The sequence below is a fragment of the Chanos chanos genome, chromosome 6 (assembly GCF_902362185.1).
Source record: "Chanos chanos chromosome 6, fChaCha1.1, whole genome shotgun sequence".
Classification (NCBI taxonomy): Eukaryota; Metazoa; Chordata; class Actinopteri; order Gonorynchiformes; family Chanidae; genus Chanos; species Chanos chanos.
The window spans coordinates 40,420,613-40,444,853 of NC_044500.1; the positions used below are offsets into that span (position 1 = coordinate 40,420,613).

At 37.7% G+C, this 24,241-nt stretch overlaps 1 protein-coding gene across 2 annotated transcripts; it reads right to left on the minus strand.

The window, feature by feature from the left end:
• Positions 1 to 5,368: 5,368 nt before the first annotated feature.
• On the minus strand, positions 5,369 to 18,139 carry LOC115813868 (myosin heavy chain, fast skeletal muscle-like). Of its 2 annotated transcripts, none has more exons than XM_030776536.1 (39): positions 17,936 to 18,139; positions 17,712 to 17,855; positions 17,464 to 17,620; positions 17,238 to 17,265; positions 16,926 to 17,037; positions 16,751 to 16,843; positions 16,503 to 16,566; positions 16,306 to 16,404; positions 16,102 to 16,205; positions 15,635 to 15,773; positions 15,380 to 15,498; positions 15,082 to 15,231; positions 14,816 to 14,986; positions 14,424 to 14,730; positions 13,605 to 13,678; positions 13,425 to 13,512; positions 13,213 to 13,330; positions 12,346 to 12,469; positions 12,098 to 12,234; positions 11,732 to 11,987; positions 11,402 to 11,644; positions 11,140 to 11,316; positions 10,863 to 11,008; positions 10,686 to 10,776; positions 10,203 to 10,592; positions 9,865 to 9,991; positions 9,608 to 9,726; positions 9,324 to 9,520; positions 9,058 to 9,241; positions 8,230 to 8,395; positions 8,015 to 8,139; positions 7,581 to 7,889; positions 7,294 to 7,497; positions 7,074 to 7,199; positions 6,768 to 6,938; positions 6,572 to 6,676; positions 6,213 to 6,308; positions 5,594 to 5,725; positions 5,369 to 5,389 (listed from the first exon to the last, which is right to left on the minus strand). In XM_030776536.1, exons 1-39 carry the CDS (start codon positions 18,137 to 18,139, stop codon positions 5,369 to 5,371), a joined length of 5,817 nt encoding a protein of 1,938 aa, XP_030632396.1. The 2 variants fall into 2 exon arrangements, with proteins under 2 accessions (XP_030632396.1, XP_030632395.1); XM_030776535.1 differs by having other exon boundaries at positions 13,605 to 13,681.
• Between the last annotated feature and the right edge of the window lie 6,102 nt (positions 18,140 to 24,241).

Genomic DNA, 24,241 nt, shown 5'->3' on the forward strand with positions numbered 1-24,241 from the left:
TTTTACACCTTCATTTTATGGGCCACCAATGCTTGCCTGTCCTTTGACTTTGTCCTTCTTACCCATTTTATGAGAAGTCATACTGACACAGAATGATCCCCATTGCCTTGTGATGTTCTTCACCATGTCCTATTTATCTTTCAGTAAAGACAGTTTTGGAACTGTTTTCAGCATCCCTGAAGTTTTTATTTTCCTGCTTTTTGATATATCAAGTACCTGATCTTCTCACTTTGCTTGAATATTTTTGTCAATGTAGCATTGTTTTTCACCTTTGCATTTGTCAGTCAATGAATGAATTGTTACACAGGTCAAGGGTGCCTGTAACCTTTATGACGGGCTATTATTTCTTAGCTGAGACATCTGTGTGCCAGTTGTTAAGCCTGGTTTGAAGAGTCCTTTGGGCATGACATTATGCAGCCTCTCACAAGAACAAAGAGGAAGTGACAATGCAGTGCGAGTACCACACCAACCCAAGAAGCTCTGCTGATCATCTGATGTTGCATCATTGCAGGTGAAACTTGATGTTACTGTAACAAGTTAACAAAAAACCCCAAAAATTCAATGCAATGAATGCCGCAATCATATACTCCACTCTAATTTCACAACTGTGACTCAGTCAAGAAACTCTCCCAGCTGCTGGCAGCTAGCTTATTTCCTTAACTGTCAGTCAAACTATCCATTTATAATTCACAATCAGCTAACAGTCACCACAAAAAGCAATGAATATTTATTAAGGTGTGGTAGTGAAAGACAAAGTAATGACACACTTGAACACAATGAACAGAATGATGTCAGCTCCATGTTTTTTTCTCTGGCTTTATTGTACAAGTGTTCCGAGGTAAGAAGCAAAACTGGTCAAATATCAAGTGCAAGTGTTTGAGATGAGAGATGGAAAAGAACTCAAAGAGGCAGGGAGGATAGTTTTTAAATATTAACCTAAAAATTTATTCAGACATTAAAACTGTAATCGAACTAAGTGTCTATGTCAAAGTGTTTTGGAGTTAAAGCATTGTTAGGTCTGTGTGACCTCTTTTACAAGAGCAATAAAGCCTAGGCCTATGTTTTTTCCTCATACTGATACTTTAGCTAATTTTACAGAGAATGAAAAAGGTGGAGTACCAGTGGCAAAATGATAATTAATAGTTTATTTTTCAGTTTCAACATAGCTGTTCTTGCCTCTTTGAAGCCATCAAAATGTGTTTTTCAGGCTAGATAAATTCTCCATATATTGTTGATCAGTTTTATATATTTTTGTGTTATGTATATTTCTGTTTTGGGTCCAGAGACAAGTTTCTTGAAATTCTCAAAAACAAACTGCAGTTTAGCTGTGATATGTCCTGTGTAATGAAGGTGACAGAAGACCCAAGTGCAGAGCTGTGGTGCTTTAATAAATCAGTTCAACAAATCCAAATCCTTAGGAATAGTCAAAAACACAGGCCAGGGTCAAAATGAACACAATGAGCAGGGTCAAAGAGGCAGGCAAATAGGTCAAAACACAGGAACAGAATAACAGATAGAATCACTGATGAAATGTTCAGTAAGAGCAAGCTCAATAACTCACAAAGAGACGCCTGTAACTGCAGTCCGTAATTCCTCAGTGGTGATTAGGTGAATTTGCTGCAGGTGTGTTAAAACTCAGGTGACTCAGAGTGTGGGCGTGGCTGAACAGAGGATTGGCTGGAAGCAGGTCTGACATTTTGTGGAAGAGAAGCTGTTTTTTTTGTTATTCATATCCAACTGCTAGGCTCTCTCTTGCACTGCAATGTAACTTTGTTATAATATAAAGAAAATACCATGGTAGTGCAATACCATGACCGTGAATGACTCTTGTAAGGGCATTTCTAAAATTTTGTCGAGATAAATTCTTCTATTTTTTTTCTTCTGCTCTAGTTGCCTTGGCCAATCATGTGTAAGCTACTTATTTTTGGCCATGAGATGATTAATGCATAATGCAGCCCATACACATACCATACAGAAGCTTCTGGATGTCTGTATAAGCATACACATATATTAATACTTTGGATTTTCTATGTTGTTAGCATTTGGTGAATCATGCTCTGTTATCTTGTTTTCTATAGACTTTTCAGTTATCTTTCACAGACCAACAAATGCCTTAGACAAGCACCAACTACATCTTTTGAGGTGTCTGAGCATCAAAACACTCTTGTAAAACTCTATTTCAAAGTATAAATTGAGAGAAAATCCTTCCATTGCTTGAGCAGAGGCAGAAAGTGTTTCAGATAGTTGCTGGTTACCTATATTAAAATATAAGCATCCAAAAATCTTTTTTACCCCTTGATCTTATTGGGCTTTTAATGAGAGACTCTTTAGACCTTTAGACCTGTGATGTTAGAAATTCAGAATGAATAGAAATTCATTTGCTTAGTAGAAAAGTATTTTATTGAGCATGGAGTCAATGAGAATATGACTGATTATAGTCCTGTCATACTGCATTTCGATGAGGACAAAATACAAGTCCTTCTTTAGCTGTGATCTCACAGCTTTGCTGTTTGGCACAGGCCTATTGTAGCATTACTACTGCACTTACTTTGTTCCTGTGGCTCATAGCACCAAAGTTGCTCCAAACAATTACAGACAAAGGCAGTAGCTCAAGAGGAGCGCCCGAGTAAGTATTGCTGTTAATGAATTTTATTGAATGATTGTTTCTGTCTGTTACATGTATAATGTTGTGATTATTTAGCTTTATTCCTGAAGTCAATGTAAAGAGTTAGTAAGTTAGCCTTTGTTTGCAAGTTATTTAATGAATCTGTGGCAGATGTAAGTTGAAAATGGCTAGCTGGTGTTCTCCTCTCAGTGTATTCTTTACTTTGCAGATCTGAAATGATAAAGCCCCCCTATTGTGTTTAATGTCATGACATGACAAATAGCGTAGTATACAGGTCATGACTTGCACTCTGCAGTGGTTTTTTTTTTTTTTTTTTGATTTTGATAACGAGTTTGGTGTGTTTATGGAGCTGACATTTTCAGAAGGAATAGAGGATATGGAAATGAACAAACTACTATACTCTTCAGTAATGTTTTGTCACACTAGCTTACGCATGTGGGCCTAATTCCTCAAATCATATACAGCTGTGGGGCTGTGTGAAGTTACCAAGTTACCCACAGTTAGTTTTGAACATTTAAAAAAATGTTTGGTTTTCACCAGTCTGTGATTAGGCCTGATTCTAAGAAGAAGTTGTACTGACACAATCTGGAGAGTGATAGGATGTGGTGTAAAAGAATTTCAGGATCAAATTTAGAACAGTACAGCATTTTGCAGTTATACAAAGCAAAAGGAAAATTCATAGACTGAAACTAATTAATCATTCTAAGTGTCAGAGAAGGGACGGTGACTGAAAATGTGGAGGAGTGGAGAAATGTCACTGGTATACAGTTGCAAGGGTTAGGCAAGTGATCTGTTTTTACATTGGTACATACCATACTTGGAAGAGTTGACTCCCTCTTCTTTTCAACATCCATAGCTAGAAACCTGAATGATCTGGACCAGATGGCAAACCAAGGTATGATTATAATTTTATGTTAGATGGGATTTTGAAAGTAAAAACACTACACGCAATGTGATGACAGTGGACATATTATTGTCAATCGCCTAATTAATCTTCTTATAGATTTATTTCTTTTTCATTGAAAGGTAGCTAACCTAATGTACATAACTGTGATATGCCTTTATGGTAAGTGCACCTAACAGCTACATTTGTATGGTGACTATACACTGTAGTTCTTTATTCTAAGCAACAGTGCAACTGGCCAACTAATAATTAACTTAGTTATGAAAAAGCTGTATGTACAGTGCTGTCAGAGTTACTACAAATGAGTTTTATACATTCACGTTGTTTGCAGTGAATCCAAAAATGTTTAAAAAATGAGCAAGCACAGGAGGGTAAGACCAGGTACTGTAAAACAGTGCAGCGGTACAGTTTCACATATTCCTTCACTAGCAGTGTCTCAGTATTTTCAACTCACAAATTACCAGTTCAGGCATGTTGTGAGTCTCCTTTACATTCTTATTCGGACAATATTCAAATATAGCAACTTGCTCAGCTGCTCTCAGGCAACTGTCTTAAATGTCAAAGTGTGATGAGGCTTGTTCTGCAGTGACTTCTGAGTAACTACTAATCTTCTCTCTTATTCTTTAAGCTTATTCCACAGACTGGGCAGGTTATAAAGTATGAAGACATTTTCTTTGTCTTGGTATTGTCAAAATACTTGAATGATACCACCTAATGTATCTGCAGTAGTGAGGATGATTTTGTGACATGCTGCATTGCCTTGTATGTGCTATTTTTAGTAGACAAGTGATATTGCCTACTGTTATATTCATTCATATTCACATTTAATTTTAGTATGTTGAGTAAATACAAACAGAGAGGTTGTAGTGACTTACTATGACATTACATGAAATTATAGAGTTCAGTCAGGCAAGTCAGCTTGATGCAGTTGACTGATTTATGTATGAAGACAGTATGATTCAGCAGAATTATTTTTTTTTTGTTCTTACGTCAATGAGTAATGTCAGACAACACTATGCAAAGGGTGTGAGAGAATAAGAGTATAACATTTAGAGAACATTTGTTTGAGGAAAATAGTTTACCATCTATTTATGGGTCAATGAACAATACTTGTGATGTTAAGTTACTGTGAAGGTACCACTGCAGTGATACGAGAAATGGGATGAGGGAAATGTCCATGCCAAAATGTAGTACCAGTGAGCCAACACCAGAGGACAGACTAAGGATGTGGTTAGTATCATAGGGCAGTACCACTTCAGTGTGTAGACTAGAAGGCAGCAAGGCAGACTGGCTTCATCCTTTTGATGTTCTACCTATTTAGTACTTTAATATCCACTGTGGAATGTCTCGTTTAAAAATTTCTTTGAACTGAACCCTCATTATCTTCTGCTCCTTTAGGAAATCTTTCAGTGCAGGACAACTGAAAACAACTGGGAAAAGTTACAAGTGGGTAAAGTACATTGCAACAGTTATCACAAGTTATTAAGCACAAAGGTTACTGAATATGAATAGGCATATTTTAAAGGAACCAGCAGTCAAATCAGATGTCTTTTTCTTGGTTGAACCAACACTACTTCTGTCGGTCGGGATACTATCTTAAGAGTTTGCTAGCTGTAGTAAACTATTAAATGACGTAATTCTCCTGTGGATGAATGCTGATTTGATTTAAATGATTTAATGGCACATTTGGGCTTTAGGCTACATGTAATAACAAGTCCAACAACAAAACAGAGATTGTTCAAGCTACTTTTATTGTTCTACTATTTCCATAAGAACATTTAACAAGTAATACATATTATATGATCACTTGCTACTTTATTTTATCCAGATGTCATCATTCATTCTTGAGAATCCTTGCCCTGAAAAGGAAATTGTTAAAGAAAATGACGAAAATCAGCTCAAAATTTTAACTAGACGTATTCTTAATAATTTTTACTCAAAATAGGGGTTGGCCCATTGCCTTGTAATGTCTACAATAGCCTGGACAGTACTGAAAAATACTGGTCTTTATTCCATTAAAAGTGTATGAAACAAAGATCATTTAAACCCTTAATACACATTACCTTGCTGATATCACGACTCTTGGCTCGTAGCTTGTTGACCTGGGATTCAGCAATGTCAGCACGCTCCTGAGCTTCCTCTAGCTCATGCTGCACCTTCCTGTACCTGGACAGGTGAGTGTTGGCCTGTTCCTCCTGAACAGTGTTAAACATTAAATGGGTTGAAATAACATAGCATACAGTAGAGGATAACAGTGATAGAGAAAGACCCTTTAAATGTGTAGATGATATTTTTTTTTAAAGGGACTTGAACTAATGGAATATTGACCGGTGAAACTAGCAACGAACAATTTCTAAGCAGCAAGTTGCAAAAATATGTATCTGAGATATTGTATATGATATCCTGTTGGTTCTGACTTAATATCCAAATGGCAACAGCTTTCAAAATTTCATGTAGACATTATTTTTATGTGTTTGCGTGAAAACTGAAATGTCAGTAGTAAAAATTCAAAATGTTAAACAGGGTGAACCCTGGTTGCTACTATTTAAATGTTTTGCTCACACATAGACTGATCTGTTCTGTAGTGAACATATCGTAGACTGCATAATAGCATACAGTATTTTCTAATTGCTTGTTCAAATAGAATATTGTACAGCTTCATCACATGTTATGAGCACTTACAGCCTCCTCAGCCTGTCTCTTGTAAGCCTTGACTTTCAGCTGGAGTTTGTCCACAAGATCCTGCAGTCTTGCTACATTCTTCTTGTCTTCCTCAGTCTGTGTGTGTAAATGATGGTAGTGGTCTTTGAATCATGCAGCACAAGAACCTTTAGGCTGTTTTTACACCCCCCCCCCCCCTTTGCTTTTCTCTCTGGCTGAAGTGAAAGCTAAAATAAGACACCTTGTCTAAGTGTGTTTTCAGCTTTACATATTGGAGATGGTCACATTTAAGCTTGTGCAAAGACAGTTGTCTTACTTACACTATTTGGTACCTGGTAAGTAAGATGGTACCTGGTGGGAAAGTTTGAGTGTGATGGTACCTGGTAGGTGAGTTCCTTCACCCTCCTCTCGTATTTGCGGACACCTTTAACAGCATCAACTCCACGCTTCTGTTCAGCTTCAACTTCAGCCTCCAGCTCACGCACCTTCAACAGAAGTTGAAATTCTCAATCACAGTCCTGGTGCTTACATGTGGTTAGATTATATTATATTTCTGGATTGAAGACTGATTCATACTCTGGCCTCAAGTTTCTGAAGTTGCTTCTTTCCACCCTTCATGGCCAGGCTCTCAGCTTCATCCAAACGGTGCTGCAGGTCTTTGACTGTGGCTTCCAGGTTCTTCTTCATTCTCTCCAGGTGGGCACTGGTGTCCTGCTCCTTCTTCAGCTCCTCCGCCATCATGGCAGCCTATAATTCATATACAGTGTAACCAATTATAAATGTCCTTTCACTCATGAATGGGTGTTCAGCCCCTAGAATTCACTTAGAGAAGTTTGTCCTTAAAATAAGTGCAAAATAAGAATAACAGAATCTCCTACTTACATCAGTAATTGCCTTCTTGGCCTTTTCCTCTGCATTTCTTGCTTCCTGGATGGTGTCATCTACTTCACTTTGAATTTGAACAAGATCTGCCTCCAGCTTCTTCTTGGCATTGATAAGACTGGTGTTCTAAGTATAAAAAATCATTTATTTTCATGTGTTATTTGCTATCTTCATCAGGTTTGATTTTACTGTTTAATAGGATATAAATTAACTGTTATACCTGAGAGTGCAGCAGGCCCACACGTTCACTGGCATCTACAAGCTCCTGTTCAGCCACTTTGCGGCCTCTTTCTGTTTGCTCCAAAGCAACCCGCAGCTCCTCAATCTCTGCTTGCATTAGAGTGTTCCTACGCTCCACCATGGCAACCTGTTCTTTCATGTCCTCTTGTCCTCTAAGAGCATCATCAAGGTGAAGTTGTGCATCCTAAAGTCAAAGTAAAATAGCTTTAGATGTTTTGTAAACAACATTTCTGCCAAGGGGTGGAATTTTTTTTTCAGAGAATATACCTTGAGCTGCGCTTGGAGATTCCTCAGCTGTTTCTGGGCCTCAGCAGCCTGGCGATTAGCATGGCTCAACTGAATCTCCATCTCATTGAGGTCTCCCTCCATTTTCTTCTTGATTCTCAGGGCGTCATTTCTGCTCCTGACTTCAGAGTCTAATGTACTTTGCATGGATTCAATAACTCTCTGGCTGTTCCTTTTGATCTGTTCAATCTCTTCATCCTTCTCAGCAAGTTTCCTGTCAATCTCACCCTTCACCTGGTTGAGCTCAAGCTGGACACGAAGAATCTTGGACTCCTCATGCTCAAGTGTACCCTGAGGAATGAGAATTAAGTCTCAGCAAATTAGTTTGTATGTGAAGTATGTACTAGAATTGAATATTATTTTAATCATTATGAAAAATGCTTGTCTTAAAACATAAGATTCAGAGAGACTGCCACCTCAGCTTCCTCAAGGGCAGTTTGGATTTCTGCTTTCTCAGACTCCACTGTCTTCTTTGCCTTCTCGAGTTCATGAATAGTCTTTCCAGTCTCACCAATCTGTTCAGTCAGATCTGAGATCTCCTCTGTAGGGGCCAAATATATAAATAAATGTTTGAAATAAGCACATTTTTGCAGATGCTTACAAGCCCTATCATACTTGTATTTTGACTTACGCTGCAAGTTCTTGTTCTCCCTCTTCAGGGTCTCCAGATGGTCCAGAGCCTCTTCATAGGAATTCTTCATTTTGAAAAGTTCTGTGCTAAGAGAACGAGCTTCTTTTTGAGCACCTTCCAGCTCAGCTTGGCTCTCCTCATACTTCTGCTTCCATTCTGCCAGGACCTGGCGTGATTATGTAAATAAACTTTTTTATTGCCATTTTGTATCAATCGTAGAAATATGTTACATGTTATGTAAATATTTTGGACAGAAATAGACTAAATTGAAATTAAGGTTATTTTCAAGAGTATATAACATGCCCATCAGTCAGTTAGGCAGATAAAATGGTTAACATACATAAACTTTATACTGTATGTCACACTTTTTGATGTTTGTTGAGCCAGTTGTTTTAATACTGTAACAGAGTTCTGTTACCATTATTTCCTGGGCTGGTGCAGGGCATGCTGGGAGTGGATTTCTGTTGTGGTTTCTATTGGTAAAGAAGTTTCTTGTTGAGATTTTGCATTGTTCTGTAATGTTATGTACTGTTTATGGTGTGTACTTGTTGTCTGTGGTTATCAACTGGGGAATGTCTGAGACATGTTGTGTCACCGTTTTGTGGTTCAGTAGAGCACATGGGTATATAGCAGGGATGTAGTCAAGACAAGGCAAGGTTATGATGTTAGATAGTAATTCATTGGCATTTGACTGAGTGAAAACTCTCATCAAGAAAAAGATTTGTTTAATCATAAACACTCAAGTCTGCATTTCTGACCTTTGTCGCAATACCAATGAATACAGCATACTCATTCCTTTATATATTTATTACTCCTACAAAACCTTACTTTATCAAAGTTCCTCTGCTTCTTGTCAAGGTTGGCTGCTAATGCATTGGCCCTCTCCACATCAATCATCAGATCCTCCACTTCACCCTGCAGTCTCTGTTTGGTTTTCTCCAGGGAGGCGCACTTGGAGTTAACAGCCTCAATGGATTCCTCAGCCTCCTGCAAACGCTGAGAAAGCTTTTTTCTGGAGAGAAGAAGATATTATTTAAACATCTTATTTTAATACTAGCCAATGAATTTCAGTTTGAGTGCTTTCCGTTATTTACTTTGCTTCCTCGAGCTCCTCAGTACGCTGGATGGCATCAGTCTCATATTTTGTCCTCCACTGAGCCACCTCACTGTTTGCCTTGGACAATGCACGCTGTAACTCAGCTTTGGCCTCCTGCTCCTCCTCAAACTGCTCTCTGAGTAGGTCACAGTCATGGCGTGCTGATTGAACAGCATGAGCCAGGGCATTTTTGGCCTGTAAGTTAAACCTGATATTGAAGCTCTTTTCATAGAAACCAATCAATGATTGTCATAATTGCATGTATTGTAACTAATATCTCACCTTAACCTCCTCCTCAATATGTCTCTTGAGCTCTTCTATCTGTTGTGTGTAAGCTTGTTTTCCTCTAGTCAGCTGGGAAACAAGGGCTTCTTTTTCCTCCAGTTGGCGACTAAGTTCACCTTAGTTAAAAAGACAGCTTTGTGTTTGTGTCGGTCAGTCCAATTAATTTCATGGATTTTTGTCAGATAAAAATACTGTTTTAACATTTTCAAGTATTTCAGTTTCAGGTAAATGTAATCCAAATGTTATAGACTTACCATTCTCTGTTTGAAGCCTGGATTTCTGTGCATTTAGATCGTTCAGTTGACGTACATGCTCATCATTCTTTGTCTTCAGTTCACTTAGCTGATCTTCTAGTGTACGGCACATCTTTTCAAGGTTTGCCTATTAGATGGGGAATAGGGGGGCAAATTTGTCATACTTAGTGAATGAGATGTGCACAGTAAGAACAATGATGTCCATTACTATTTTCCTTTGTCAAGCAATTAATACCAACTATCTGTGCTTGTGATATTTAAATATCTTTATTTGGAAGTTCCAGAAATATGGTCAATATTGTTCTTATGGACCAAACTCCCTGAGCTAATTCTCTCACCTTAGATTTGGCCACAGCCTCCATGTTGCTACTGAGGTCATCTATCTCCATTTTAAACTCACTCTTTTCCTTCTCTAGCTTCTGCTTGACACGCTGGAGGTTGTCAATCTGTTCTCCAAGTTCTGCCACGCTGTCTGCCTGCTTTTTGCGGAGAGCAGCGGCGGTGGCTTCGTGTTGCAGGGTGGACTCTTCAAGATCACGTCGCAGTTTCTGGAACTCGGCCTCGCGCTTCTTGTTCATCTCAATCTGAGCAGCAGTGGCACCGCCAGCTTCTTCAAGCCTCTCACTGATCTCCTCAAGTTCCCTGGAGAGATCAGCTCTCTGCTTCTCAACCTTAGCTCGCGCAGCACGCTCAGCCTCAATCTCTTCTTCCAGCTCCTCAATACGAGCCTGGAATATATTTGTATGTAAATACATCTTGTCATGTTCAGTTGTCTGTATGTCCGACTTTAATTAAATACATTTCACATATAAATGAATCACCTGAAGTTCCTTGATCTTCTTTTGAAGCTGAGCGCCCATTGACTGTTCATCTTCAATTTTGCTGATAAGCTGGCTTGTCTCAAAGTCTTTCCTGTCAGGATAACACCAAATGTTGATAAATTGAATTTTTTCTTGTGGGAAAATTGTTTGATAAATGAACATTAGCATTTCTTGTACTTTTTGAGCTTCTCTTCTGATTGTTGCTTGTCATTCTCCAGGTCCATTATGGATTCCTGGGCCAGTTTCAGATCACCCTCAAGCTTTCTCTTTGCTCGTTCAAGATCCATGCGAAGCTTCTTCTCTTGCTCCAAGGAACCCTCCAGCTATATGTGTAAAAGATAATAAGTCAGTTATTATAAGAACAACCCAACATACAAATCATTAAACCCAAAATAATGTCACTTCATGATAGGCTTTGGCATTGTTTAGGTAAATTTGCAAGACTTTTAATTACATCATCCACTTGTTGTTCAAGCTTGCTCTTGGCTTTGGTCAGACTGTTGACTTTATCCTCCTCTGCCTGGAGGTCATCAAGGGTCTGTTGGTGTGCTTCTTGGAGAGCTTTTTTCTCCTTTGTCAGTTTTGCAATTGCCTCATCTTGAGAGGCCATCTCCTCTGTCAGATTTTTAACCTGTATGGGAATATTTGATAAATAATATGTGATTATTGCTGTTTTGAAGGTACATAATTTAACATCTGTTTGGAAAAACATTAACCTTGTTTTCAGTGGCATGTTTCTCCTTTTCAACTTTTGCCAGCGTTAGTTCCAAGTCATCAATGTCTTTCTTCAGCTCAGAACACTCATCCTCCAGTTTCCTCTTCTTAGCAGTCAGCTCAGCGTTGATTTCCTCCTCATCCTCCAGTCTCTCTGTAGTCTCTTTGACTTTTGCCTCAAGCTGGATTTTAGCTTTGATGAGCCCCTCACATCTCTCCTCAGCATCAGAAAGATTCTCAGTTTCCTATAATAAAAACATTGAAAAACTTTTTGTCAGCCTCAGTACATTTCTTTATGGGCTCTTCAAAGTTTATTCTACTCTGACACTTACTGCTTGAACTTGTAGTTGCAGGTCATTTTTCTCTTGTAAGAGAGATACCATCTTTTCCTCAAGTTCCTTCTTCTTAGCTAATGCCTTTGCTAGATCTTCTTTAGTTTTTTCAAAGTTTTCCTTCATTGCTGCCATTTCCTTCTCAGTCTCAGCACTCTTCAGAAGAGGCTTGATCTTAAAGTATAGCTTCATCCATGGCCAGTGTTTCACATTCATGAATGATCTGATGTTGTATTGAATGGCGAAGATGGATTCCCTGTTAAGATGAATTAAAACAGTGAGGGGGCTTGCAGTGATGCTATTAAAGGTTTGATTATGATACTGATATAGATACTAAATCACTGTATTGTCTTTGATGTTTAATACCTCCTCTCCATCATCTTGACAAACTCCCTTCTCATGAGGAAGCCACGACACAGAGCCTGAGTCATAGTAACCAGCTCAGCCAGTTTTTCATCTCTCATCTCCTCAAGGGTACCCAGCAAACCAGCTTTAAAGAACACCTTCAGAAACAAACAATTTTTCCTTTTTCTATTTACTCAAACAGTATATTGCACAGATCAGATCACACTAACAGAGATTTCTGAATGTTGCTCTCTTAAGTGATGTCTTACCTTTGTATGTCCAAATTTGTATTGAGTATGATCGACATCAATGGAGCCCAAAAGTTTCTCTGCGGCTTTCTTATTGTCAATGAATTGTCCCTCAGGGATAACACTGGCATTTAAAACTTTGTACCTAGATGACATAAAAATCAGCATAGCTCCTTATGTGATATCTTGACATGTCAAATCTATGTTCAGTACCAGTTCATGTCAGGCGCATGATTACTTCACACAACATCAGACACTGACAATTGATTAAAAAGTTGTCAAAACGTTACATTATTACAATATTAAGGAATAGTATTACACTGAAGATTATATCAGACAGTAGTGGTTCTAGCTTGTATGGTGCCCTGGGCAAACCCCTCCTGCAGCGCCCAAAACTCAAAAATTGTGCGTATACCCCCTGCCAACAAACAAAGTACCATTCTGCACTAACTGAAATTTTTATTTAGGCAATTTTGCACAAACCAGAAAAAAATGCAACAAGATGTCTGTGAAAGTATATATTCACTGTATTATGAATGAATTGTGGTTTATTTGGTAGCATTTCGTAGTGTGACTGATTTTACCAGTGGCATTAGCACTGTACAAAGTTAGAGGTGCGGTATTTGATAGATTCCCCCACTCCCTCTACCTCGGCGCCCGCACCGACAAGGTTAATAGGCCCGCACGGTGACATGATATCATCGACGTGACGTGCAAATGAACGATAGAAAACCAATTGTGCAAATGCCACCATTCCGAATTTTTTTGTGCGGACGCCCCGTGCCCCCCTAGCAAGATACCACCCTGCGCGGCTGCCAGTGTTGCCCATACCTAAAACCACCACTGATATCAGATATTATATAAATGTCATATATACAATGTCTATACCTTTGCTTGAAATCACCATAGAGGATTCTGCTGGGGAAGCCCTTTCTACAGATTCTGATACCCTCAAGCACACCATTACACCTGAGCTGGTGGATAACCAAGAAGTTCTCCATAAGACCTGTTGATATTATTTGTAATGTTTAATGGTTCATAAATAAAATATGCTATGTAATAATTTGATCTCGTAAATGTTTAAAAATGTGAAAACGTACCTGGGGTCTTTGATTCATTGGGGATTAAACATCGCACAAAGTGAGGATGAGTGCTTCTCAGGTTGGTCATCAGTTTGCCCAAATTCTCCTAAGGTTAGAAAAATTAATAAAAGTAGATCAGTTAAAGTGAAATGGAATATGTGGAATATCAGGGGCATGTTTTATCTGTACTACACTTACCCTGAACAGAGCAGATACTGTCTGGAATGAGCCACCCTTTTTCTTTCCTCCCTTCTTGCCACCACCCCCGCTCTCTGCTATGTTAAGGAAATTTGTGAATAAGATATATACTAACTGGGCACTTCATTAGAAACACCTACTCTGTAGGCACACCTTGTTGATGTACAGTTAGAGACCATGACTTAATTGTTGCCATGCACAGTTCGTTTTGGCCATCCTCTAGCCCTCTGTCAATGATAGGTTTCTGACCACAGGACTGCTTTTGGATGCATATTTTTGGGTGGTGGACCACTTGCAGGTTAGTAGTGATTCGCATAAAAACTCCAGCAATGCTGCTGTTTCTGTTAGTCTCATATCACCATGACTAGCACTACCACGAGGCTATCATATCATTGTCACTGGTATGTTGAGAATAATACCTGGTGAACAGCAGTCCTGCTACCCTCTACCACTGATGAACGTGGTAGAGGGTAGCTGGTAAGTTGAGCATGACAACATATGTGCTGCATTCTATAACTGCACACCTTTCCATTGTACCTTTATGGTAGGTATACCTCAAAAAGTTTCTTATGAGTGTAAGTCGAAGTTAGATGTTTACAATAAAGTGGACCATTCAACACTCACCATTAAATAAAGTGGTATGAGTATCAAGAAAATTAGATATTTGAATTAGTTAATTGTTCTTAATACTTAATAATGGAAGTAGTTTCTGTTTAGTGGTATTTAAAGTCAAACCGAAATGTCTTACTCAACATGTGATCAAAGTACGGGCTGTAGTACATAAAAGAAGAACGGTAATGCAAGAGAATTAGCTTGTACCTTCAGCAGAAGCATGAGATGCATACAGGAAGGCCAACAGTTTGACTGAAGACTTTTGATACAGCTGTACAACCGAATCATTCAGAGGGTCCTTGTTTTTCTCCAACCAACCCACAATGTTGTAATCAACAGTGCCAGCATAGTGCACCAAGGAGAAGTGGGCCTCTGCCTTGCCTTTGGCAGGTTTGGGCTTCTGGAATGCTGGTGATTTACCAAGATGCTGGTCATGCAGTTTGTTTTTGAAGGTTGTGTCTGTAGCTTTTGGGAACATACACTCCTCTTCAAGGATGGAGAAGATACCCATTGGCTGTTATAATTAGAATGAAATACATTTCAACATGTGAAAATATATCAAATTGCTTTATTCATTTAGAAAATGATCCATGATTTACCTTCTCAATGAGCTCAATGCAAGCTGCCAAGTCCATACCAAAGTCAATGAACTCCCACTCAATGCCTTCTTTTTTGTACTCTTCTTGCTCCAGCACAAACATGTGATGGTTGAAAAACTGTTGCAGTTTCTCATTGGTGAAGTTGATACAAAGCTGCTCCAAACTGTTGAACTAATGTTTAAAAAGAAGAAATATTAGCAATGCATGTTAGACAAATCAAAAATCCACAGAAACACCTGGATGAATGAGTTAACCTTAATGCTTACATCAAATATTTCAAATCCTGCAATATCTAAGACTCCAATGAAGAACTGTCTTGGCTGCTTTGTGTCCAGCATCTCATTGATACGGACGACCATCCACAAGAACATCTTCTCATAAACAGACTTGCAGAGGGCCATTACAGCGTTGTTTACCTGAAAGCACATCATGTTTACTGATGTACAGTTCTGCATTATAACACAGTTCTGTATCCTGTGCTTACTTCAATGTGCCATCAACAGAGCAGTGTTATCAAATTGATGTGTACACAGCAATCAAGATTCATTATGGTACAATCCTTACCTGTGGAACAGTTTGGCCTTTGGTTACAAACTCGTTTCCGACCTTCACTCTTGGGTAGCACAGAGCTTTCAGCATATCAGCTGAGTTTAGGCCCATGAGGTAGGCGATTTTATCAGCCTCTGAAATAATGTTATTGGACTTTTATACCTCAATAACAAAACAAAACAAAACAACAATGTTGATGCTAATGATAATGCTACTACTACTGCTACTGCTAATAATAATAATAGTAAACATCCGCGGTCAAACATTTACCCTCAGTGCCATCAGGCTCAGCTTGCTCCTCTCTTTGCTTCTGCTTGAACTTCATGTTCCCATGATGCACCACAGCACCAGTCAGCTTGAAGATACCCATCTTCTCCTCAGCACTGAATCCCAAGATGTCAATAGCATTCTATGTTATAATAGAGACATGTGGCAAGTAAATGAATTTGAGTAATAATGTAAAGAAATACAAGTAACTGTTGAATATGGGAATATGGAATATGCATTACATTATGTCATGAACTGTCATAAATTGACATTGAAAGATTTCCTACATTTGAAATATTTGACAAATATCTAAAACAGTAGTTTGCAGATGTGTTCTACAAAAATACGTTCAGTATGGTTTGTACATACATCAAAATATGAGTATGAATTAAGACAATAATAAGCTATGAAATCATCTATATTTCATCACTGACTGCAAGAACCTGACTTAGGGATATTGATTGGCTTACATCTGTGGCAGTGAACTCTTCCACATCATTTATGCTCTTCACAGTGATTTCACCTTGGCTGATCATGGGGTAGTCATACGGATTGGTGGTGATGAGCAGGGCCTCTGAGGTAAACAGAACATGTGTGGTAAATCAACTTCTTCATATTCTAAAATATAGAAATTATGACTAAAGATTGTGTGCAGTTATATGCACAGCTTTTACCCAATAGTTCAGGCTTGTGGCCTGTCATGAGCTGGTAGAAGATATGGTAACTTCTCTCAGCAGACAGCTGGAATGTCACCCTGGATTTTTCCAGCAGATCTGTGAAGATGTGCAGTGTTTTTTTTTTTTGTTCTGTTTTTTTCTTTTGAAATAGGCAGTTACAAAGAACAGTGGATCACTTGCAGCAGTTGACTTACATGTTTCAATATCAGCAGAGGCCAACTTTCCAGTTGTCCCAAAATGGATTCTGATGAATTTACCCTAAACATAAATGTAAACAGTTTTCAAAATTTGTAAATGCGTTAACAACATACTGTTTTTGCTGTCTCTAATCATGTATGAAACTGAGCACCATTTAGAAATTTAACATAGGATATAATACTGTGTTATGTATTATATCCTATTTCATTATTAAATAAAATCAATGAAAAATTGAAATACTTACAAAACGGGAGGAGTTGTCATTCCTTACAGTCTTGGCATTACCATAAGCTTCCAGCAGAGGATTAGCTGCAATGATTTGATCCTCCAGCGATCCCTTGAGATAAAAGTAACCCCTTTTAATAAAAGGGTTGGAAATAAGTAATACATAATAATAATCTATAAATTTAGTCACTGACCTGCATTTTTCCAGTAGCAGGTTCTGACTTTTTCTGTCCAGACACTGCAATTGTTGCGAAGTACTGGATGACACGTTTGGTGTTCACAGTCTTTCCTGCACCAGATTCTCCACTGTGGATTTATATTCAGGGTAAAAAAGAGAGCTGTTGAGGTATGTTACATATATAACGATTAGGCAATAAATGCACAATTTAGTCACTGAAAAATTTTAGGAAAAATATCTCATAGATGATATAGATAGATAGAATATATATAGAAAACATTTAAATCATGGTATCGTTTTTGAGAGTTTTGATATATAATACACTTACGTAATGAGGATAGATTGGTTTTCTCTATCTGAAAGAGGAATATAAAGTGTGAAACTTGCATTTATAGTTCTGTAAATTACCTATGCATTTATGTTTTCCTGTCATGGTGGTATGTAGTAGTTTCTGACATTTTCTAGTACATTGTAATATTTTATATATTAGTGTGGAGTAATTTTCCTAAAAGAAAAGTTCATCAAACTGAACGGAAACTCATTCAACAACATACCTGTGAGCATGAACTGATAGGCATTGTCAGAGATGGAGAAGATGTGGGGTGGGGCCTCAACCCTCTTTTTGCCTCTGTAGGCAGATACTACAACTGCATCATACACTGGGAGCCACTTGTAGGGGTTCACAGTGACACAGAAGAGCCCGGAATAGGTCTAAAGATAAAAAAAGGCATATTTATTGATTAGCTGCAATAGCTAAAGATTTCGGTCTGTTAACTGGTCAAAACTAAATAACTGAACCCACGTAGATCATCCAAGCTGCGTAACGCTCTTTGAGGTTATACAGCACAGCTGGCTCATTGAGGTGGGTCATCATGGCCATGTCCTCAATCTTATCAAACTTTGGAGGATTCATAGGGTGGATGTCGTTCTCCTTTACTGTGAGAGTCTGACAGAAAAAATGAAGAGATTGGTGTAAGAGTGTGCATGTTGACCCCTAACATGAATGTCTACTACAACTTTACTCACTTTTCCACAGAGAGTTTTGACAGTGGCTTTGCCACCGTCTCTACTGACAAGCGTACCCTTCAGGTACATCTCATCAGCATCAGCCACAAAGTATGCGGTTTTGGCATCAAAGGGTTTGTTCTGAGCCTCAATCCTCTCCTTTTCTGGCTTCCGGAGGTAAATGGCTGCCGGGCCGAAACACTCCATCTCTGCGTCAGTGCTCATGATGGCACTTTGCTATTGAAAAACAATCAAGAAGACAGAAAAAAGTGAATATTAGGAATATTACTTTTTATTAATATTTAGTAAAAATACATATTTACATTGCCATAGTGCAATCTACGCACACCAGATGGCTGATCTCCTGAATGTTTTCATTTACTTGCATTGTACACTTTTGTAAAAATGCCTACCTTCTTACACTCACTGCTGGTCCCTTTAAAAAGTATGCCTACCTCAAAATACAATAACAGACTGCAGCCCATCTGTTGCCATGCCCAGTTTGTCAGCTACCCTCTACCTCTTTTCATCAATTGCTTTGTTCTGACCACAGGACTGCTGTTGACCAGATAGTATTTGGGTGGCAGATCATTATCAACACAGCAGTGACACTGACATGGAAGTGTCATGACAGTGGCTGCTGTGTTGGTATGAGTATACCAGGCACAGCAGCATTGCTTGGGTTATTAGACGTGTCAGTGCAGGGTTGAGAGTAGTCTGCTACCCAAAAATATCCATTCAGCAGCAGTGCTGTGGTCAGAAACCAACCACAGATGAAGGACTAGACGGTGGCTAACATAAATTGTGCATGGCAGCAATTAAGCCATAGTCTCTAACTGTACACCAACAAGAGGTACCTTCAAGGTAGGTATTTGTTATAAATTGGCTACTGAGTACATGAATAAATTTAAACTTATTTAAGAGATCTGTGAGGAAAACACAGGAATTAATGCCAACACGATCTTCCCATCAGCTTTTTTGGCCTGTCTTTTCTTGAGCCTGACCTCAGCTTTTTGGGGTCAGCAGGGACAGTTTTTGATTGAATTTCAGACATCATAATAGCCTTTTGATATGGGCTCCAGTTCAAAGTGTTATGTGTCTGAGATGAATAGAAAAAAGGCAGTATATATTACTATACGTTACAGTATATATGTTTTTTTTAATGACCTGCAATTGAAGAAATGCATAGATTACCAGATGTGGTATGGTTTACTGACCATTTGCTTTCATCACTGCCAGTACAATCTACCTTTTCTACAGATTACTGGTTTGGATCATGAAGTGCAGGGAATATGCAGTAGCATCACTGGATCCAGTGGCATCGGTGATTAGCCCAAATATTCTGTTGTTTTGTCAAGTCATAGATGTATGGTAATATTTATCCATAAAATCAGACATTGTAAAGGGGCTGTTTTTGGAATTTTTAGTTTGTATGCTTTTATGAATTGGAGTTATTCTATCCATTATGCAAAGTTTCAGAATTAGGTCGTGAAGAAAAAAAGCCTTAAGATTATGTTCAGAAGATTTATACAGAATTAAAGCCTTCTACAGAATTTTTAGATATCTCCTCTCTTAATATTGAAGACTGTAAAAGACTGTAAAAGTCTTCAACCTGACAAACAGTTGATTCGACTAATTTTTACAAAAGAAAATGACACTACAGTTTAAAACAGTGTAATTAATTGCTTTACCTCCTCCCTCACTTAGAGAAAAAAGGTTATGTGGAGTTGCCGGTTGCCAGGAGAAGCTGAAAAATGAAACAGACTTGGTCAAAATCATATCTTGGCTTAGAATTGTTAACATTTTTCATTATTTCAAATGATCCAAAAGCAAATTTTAGGTCCTGCATCTGGAAATCCACTCATAAATTTAGTCTTATAGAGGAAGTGAACTTTCATCACATAACTTCTGGTAGGAAAATAATGTAGTTTAGTGTATTAGAGAGAGTAAAATAATGTAGTTTAGTGTATTAGAAAGTGTAAAGAACAAGTCATTAGACCGCAATACTAAGCTGCGTTTAGCAGTAGTATTGAGAGGAAATTATTATGAACAGTTCATTTTCATTCATTGGAGCACGGGTTTGATGTATTTCAACATGACACCATAACTCACTTACCTTTACTGTGTTCCTGTTGATCCTTGGACAAGTTGGAGGCTGCTTCTTATATAGACAGATGAGAGTGATCACTCAGCAAAACTGACTTGCTCTATTTGGTCATGTATTGTAGCTCTGTTGAGGCATGCACCTTTTTTGCCCTTGACCTGGTATCCTATGGCCATAGCATATCCATTGATGTTTGTTATTGTTGTTCTTTTTTAGCGATGTGTCTTTAAACAGTTGCCTTGTTATAACTTGTAAACTTTAAATGCGCCTGTTAAAATAAGTGAAGAAGCTAAGTAATTTGTTACGTGTTTAACATGACACTGAAATAGGCTTGAATCCTTGTTATGAAAAAAAAACCCACACACACACACACACACACACAAAAAAAACCTAAAAACATTTGGGACTGATACTGCAGTACATATAATGCACTGAGGTAATTTATTCGTAATTGGCAATTTAAAATGTAAAATAAGCCCTCAAGACCGTTGTTGAAATTTTTGGTGATATATATATATATATATATATATATATATATATATATATATATATATATATATATATATGAGATTATGGCTAAGCCTTTCTCAACCTTGAGTGAGCGTAGTTATGTGGAGGGTATCAGTTACCAAAGTTCAGACATTGTTTAGGTCTTATGTTGAAACTAATCTCCTTAATGCACCTTGGCACTACTGCTGATCCCAGTTTAGCTGTGGGGAAGCTCTCATATGTCACTGGTATACTGTTCTAAGAGCCTTGGAAGTCTTTCATGTGACAAAGAAGCAACTTCTGGCACAACAGTTGTCATTCTGTGAACTTATGTGGATACTGATACCACATGACACTACGAAGACAGTTGTGGAGATGACTTGAGTACACAGACGTTTATAATAAAAGATGTCCCATGTGAGGCAAAATTAGGTACCACATAGATCTTTTCCTTCTTAGGAACATAGGGCAAAATAACACTGTTTAAAAAGAAGCAGGTAAAAACTATTTGATTATTTCATTCTTTCTTTGAAAAACTAGTAAAGGAAAAACTAGTGATTACTTGTAACAGTGTCTTGAAATTACATATTGGAAGCCAGCAATGAATTATAATTGCCCCATTATCTCTAAAATGTGCAATTTATAGTTTATAGTATAGTGAATTGGTAGTTTATGAGGCTACATATACAAAAATCGAAAATTTGCTAGCTTTTAGGGAAAAGTTTTGCTACAAAGAAAATTAAAAAAATAAATTATTTATAGAGAATAAGATATGTAACCTTGGGATTGTTAAGACTCTATTGAGACATGAAATGTGGGAGGTGCCTCTTTTTTTAGCCACCTTGACCTTCCTATGAGGAAGAATGTAAGTTGTCAACAGATGTAAGATTGAAATGTCTGTTGCACATATTGAGAAACAGAAAGTCACATTACAGACATAGGGAGAATAACTTCATCGTGTTGTGATTAAAAGTGCAATTAAATTAAATTGTGTTACTTGATATCTCATACTTTGAAGTGAATACTTATTTGGATGAAGTGTAAATATAGCCCTGCTGCTTTTTGTTTTGTCGTAAGATGTTTTCAGCTTCGTTGTTAGGAGGGAGAAAAAAAAAATGCCTAACGTAAAAGTTTTAATAGGAAGAGGCTAATCCTTCATACACCACAAAAGTGATGTCTGGCTTTAAAAGCTCTAAGCTGAGCTTGATCTTTGGCCAGAACTGTTGACTTAGAACTGTTGCAATATAATTGGCATTAAAATGTCATCAACTGTCATCCGCTATGATTCTATTTATATGACAGGTGTTGTCAGCTGATTTGATCCAAAACGAATGGTTCTGAACCATTTACCCTTTTCAGTTTTTTTAGTGTGTAAAAGGTTGATCAGATGAACGTAGTAAAGTGTCTAGAATTTAACTTCTGAAGTGTTGAGGATTAAGAACTCTCTGATGGTTTACAACCCAACATAATCATTATACAGAATTGGATGAGTTGTTCTACTTTACTGCAGTCACTGAGCAAGTACATTGAAAATGACCCTTTTCTTGTCTTTACATCAAATTTCCTTCACTTTTAAAGAGACCAAAATGTGTTCTGAAACAAAAATATCAAGGAAACTGGAGAATGAATTATTAATGGATAGACAGAATTATGGATTATAGATTCAATACATAAACTGTGAAGAACAAAATCAAAAACGTTTCCAAACAAAAGCCAAACCAAACGAAAAGTACAATAAAAGGCTGTAGATTCAATTAACGTGTAAAAAAAAAAAAAAATTAGTCATTTACATCAAGAGAACATTTGTTGATTAACAGAAACTCCCTGTTTAGTCAACATGAAGGTCCACTGAAATATGATAATATACTTAAATATATTTATAATTAGGATTAAAATCCTAAAATAATACGTACATACTTTATCAAAAATTTCCAAGGAAGGCATATCAATTTCGCGCTACGCTCCCCAGATCAATCAATCTGACACCCTTGAGCAGCTAATAGAAGTCGCTCTTGAGGCAAGGGGGGAGGGATTCCCTGCTGCCTGCACGCCCACATACGATGTCATACATGTGCTCGGCCAAGCCTTGACTATTATAATAGAAACCTAGGTCTCCGTTGAGGTGGTCTAGCTCCTTTTCTGCTGCCTCACTCGAACAGTTTTTTCTGTGTCATCATAGAATTGTTATTTATTTATTTGTTTGAAAGTTGTGGAAGACGAGACTATTTGATTGAGTTGGTATCTCTCCCTCTGAGACTGACAAGATACGATTTCGCCCTGTTTCGATACTGAACGATGCAATTCAGTGTAGTGCAAAAAGCTCGGTTTATATTCTACTATAATTTCAACACTTATTGCAAGAAAAAAGATATATTAGAAAATAAATTAGCAGTATGTAGTTATGGGGGAGAGAGAGAGAGAGAGAGAGAGAGAGAGAGCGCGACACTACTTATAGTGGGGTCATTCATATTTTGATGACCATCATGTTTGGGATTTGTTGTGACGTATGTTTCTGAGCAGCTTGTAAAAATCCGCCAGTGTACAATGACAAGTTCAAATAAGCTTTCTTTTGTTAGTGACTTACTGCAATGTTGATAAACCTTTGCTGGTGCATGGTAGTTTGTTCTCTGACACGGAGGATTGGAAAAAAACGCCTCCCTCACGACGATCAACAGGGAGAGAGCGGCATGAAGGGAGGTAGACAAAAGAGTAAATTAATTTCTTAAACTTTCTAAATAATAATGATTAAAAAGATCGCACTTTACCGATATGGAGACCCACACCAATTCAGTACCGATCCCATCCCAGCTTTTGCTAGAGCTATTTGAGGTTTGAATTGGTGCAGTCCTTTCGTAAACACAACGCCCGTTGGCCTGGCGGTATTCATAATGATTGTATGGATACGGTAAAGATGCAGATTCCTAAATAAATATTCTGACAAGGAGCTCGTGATGTGTGTGGTTCGTTGACATAATTCACAGAAATAAAATACCCTGATTAAGAATGATGACACTTCGTGGTCATGATATGAACTGCACCTTAATTAAAGGTATCTGATATGAATGCTTAATTTTGAACTACTGACCGAAAAAAAATTCAGATGTAAAAACACTTGTCAGTATTTTATTTATTCACACAGGGTTCACTTTTTGGCAAAGTGAAGCCATGCCTCTGTCTAATCCAAACGTGTAAATGTGTTGACGCGATTTCTTTTTACCTGAACAAATTGAGAATGCATTTTGTTTTGAAATACAGGTATCATTAATGTGATATCTATGCTTTAACATACCATTAAAATGATATTGTTGAACAATTGAAGCATTTGATATGAAATCCTTTAAACATTTAATTGATGTTTTTCATCTGACGTTTTACATATGTAATGTCTAGTGAATACATTCTACAGTATTCTACAGTGATTTGGTCTGTAGTGATATAAATTGGTATGGCACAAATTGGTTTGTACACCAGTACTGAGTCTACATGTTGTTTCAGGACATTTCATAAGAAATTCATATTGTATGATTGCTTCTTGATGTCTTGTTTAGTCCTGATAATTCTGCAATTGTTATGCTCTTGAAATAAATGTAAACAGTGTGAGCAACACTGGGCTTCATATTATAAAATTAAATCTGGTATTACAAGCAATTATGAAGATTTGTGACTGCTGAAGATTCATAAATTCTCCTAACTCTCTTTCTACTGTACCTTCCCAGCATCACAGCTCTTGGCTC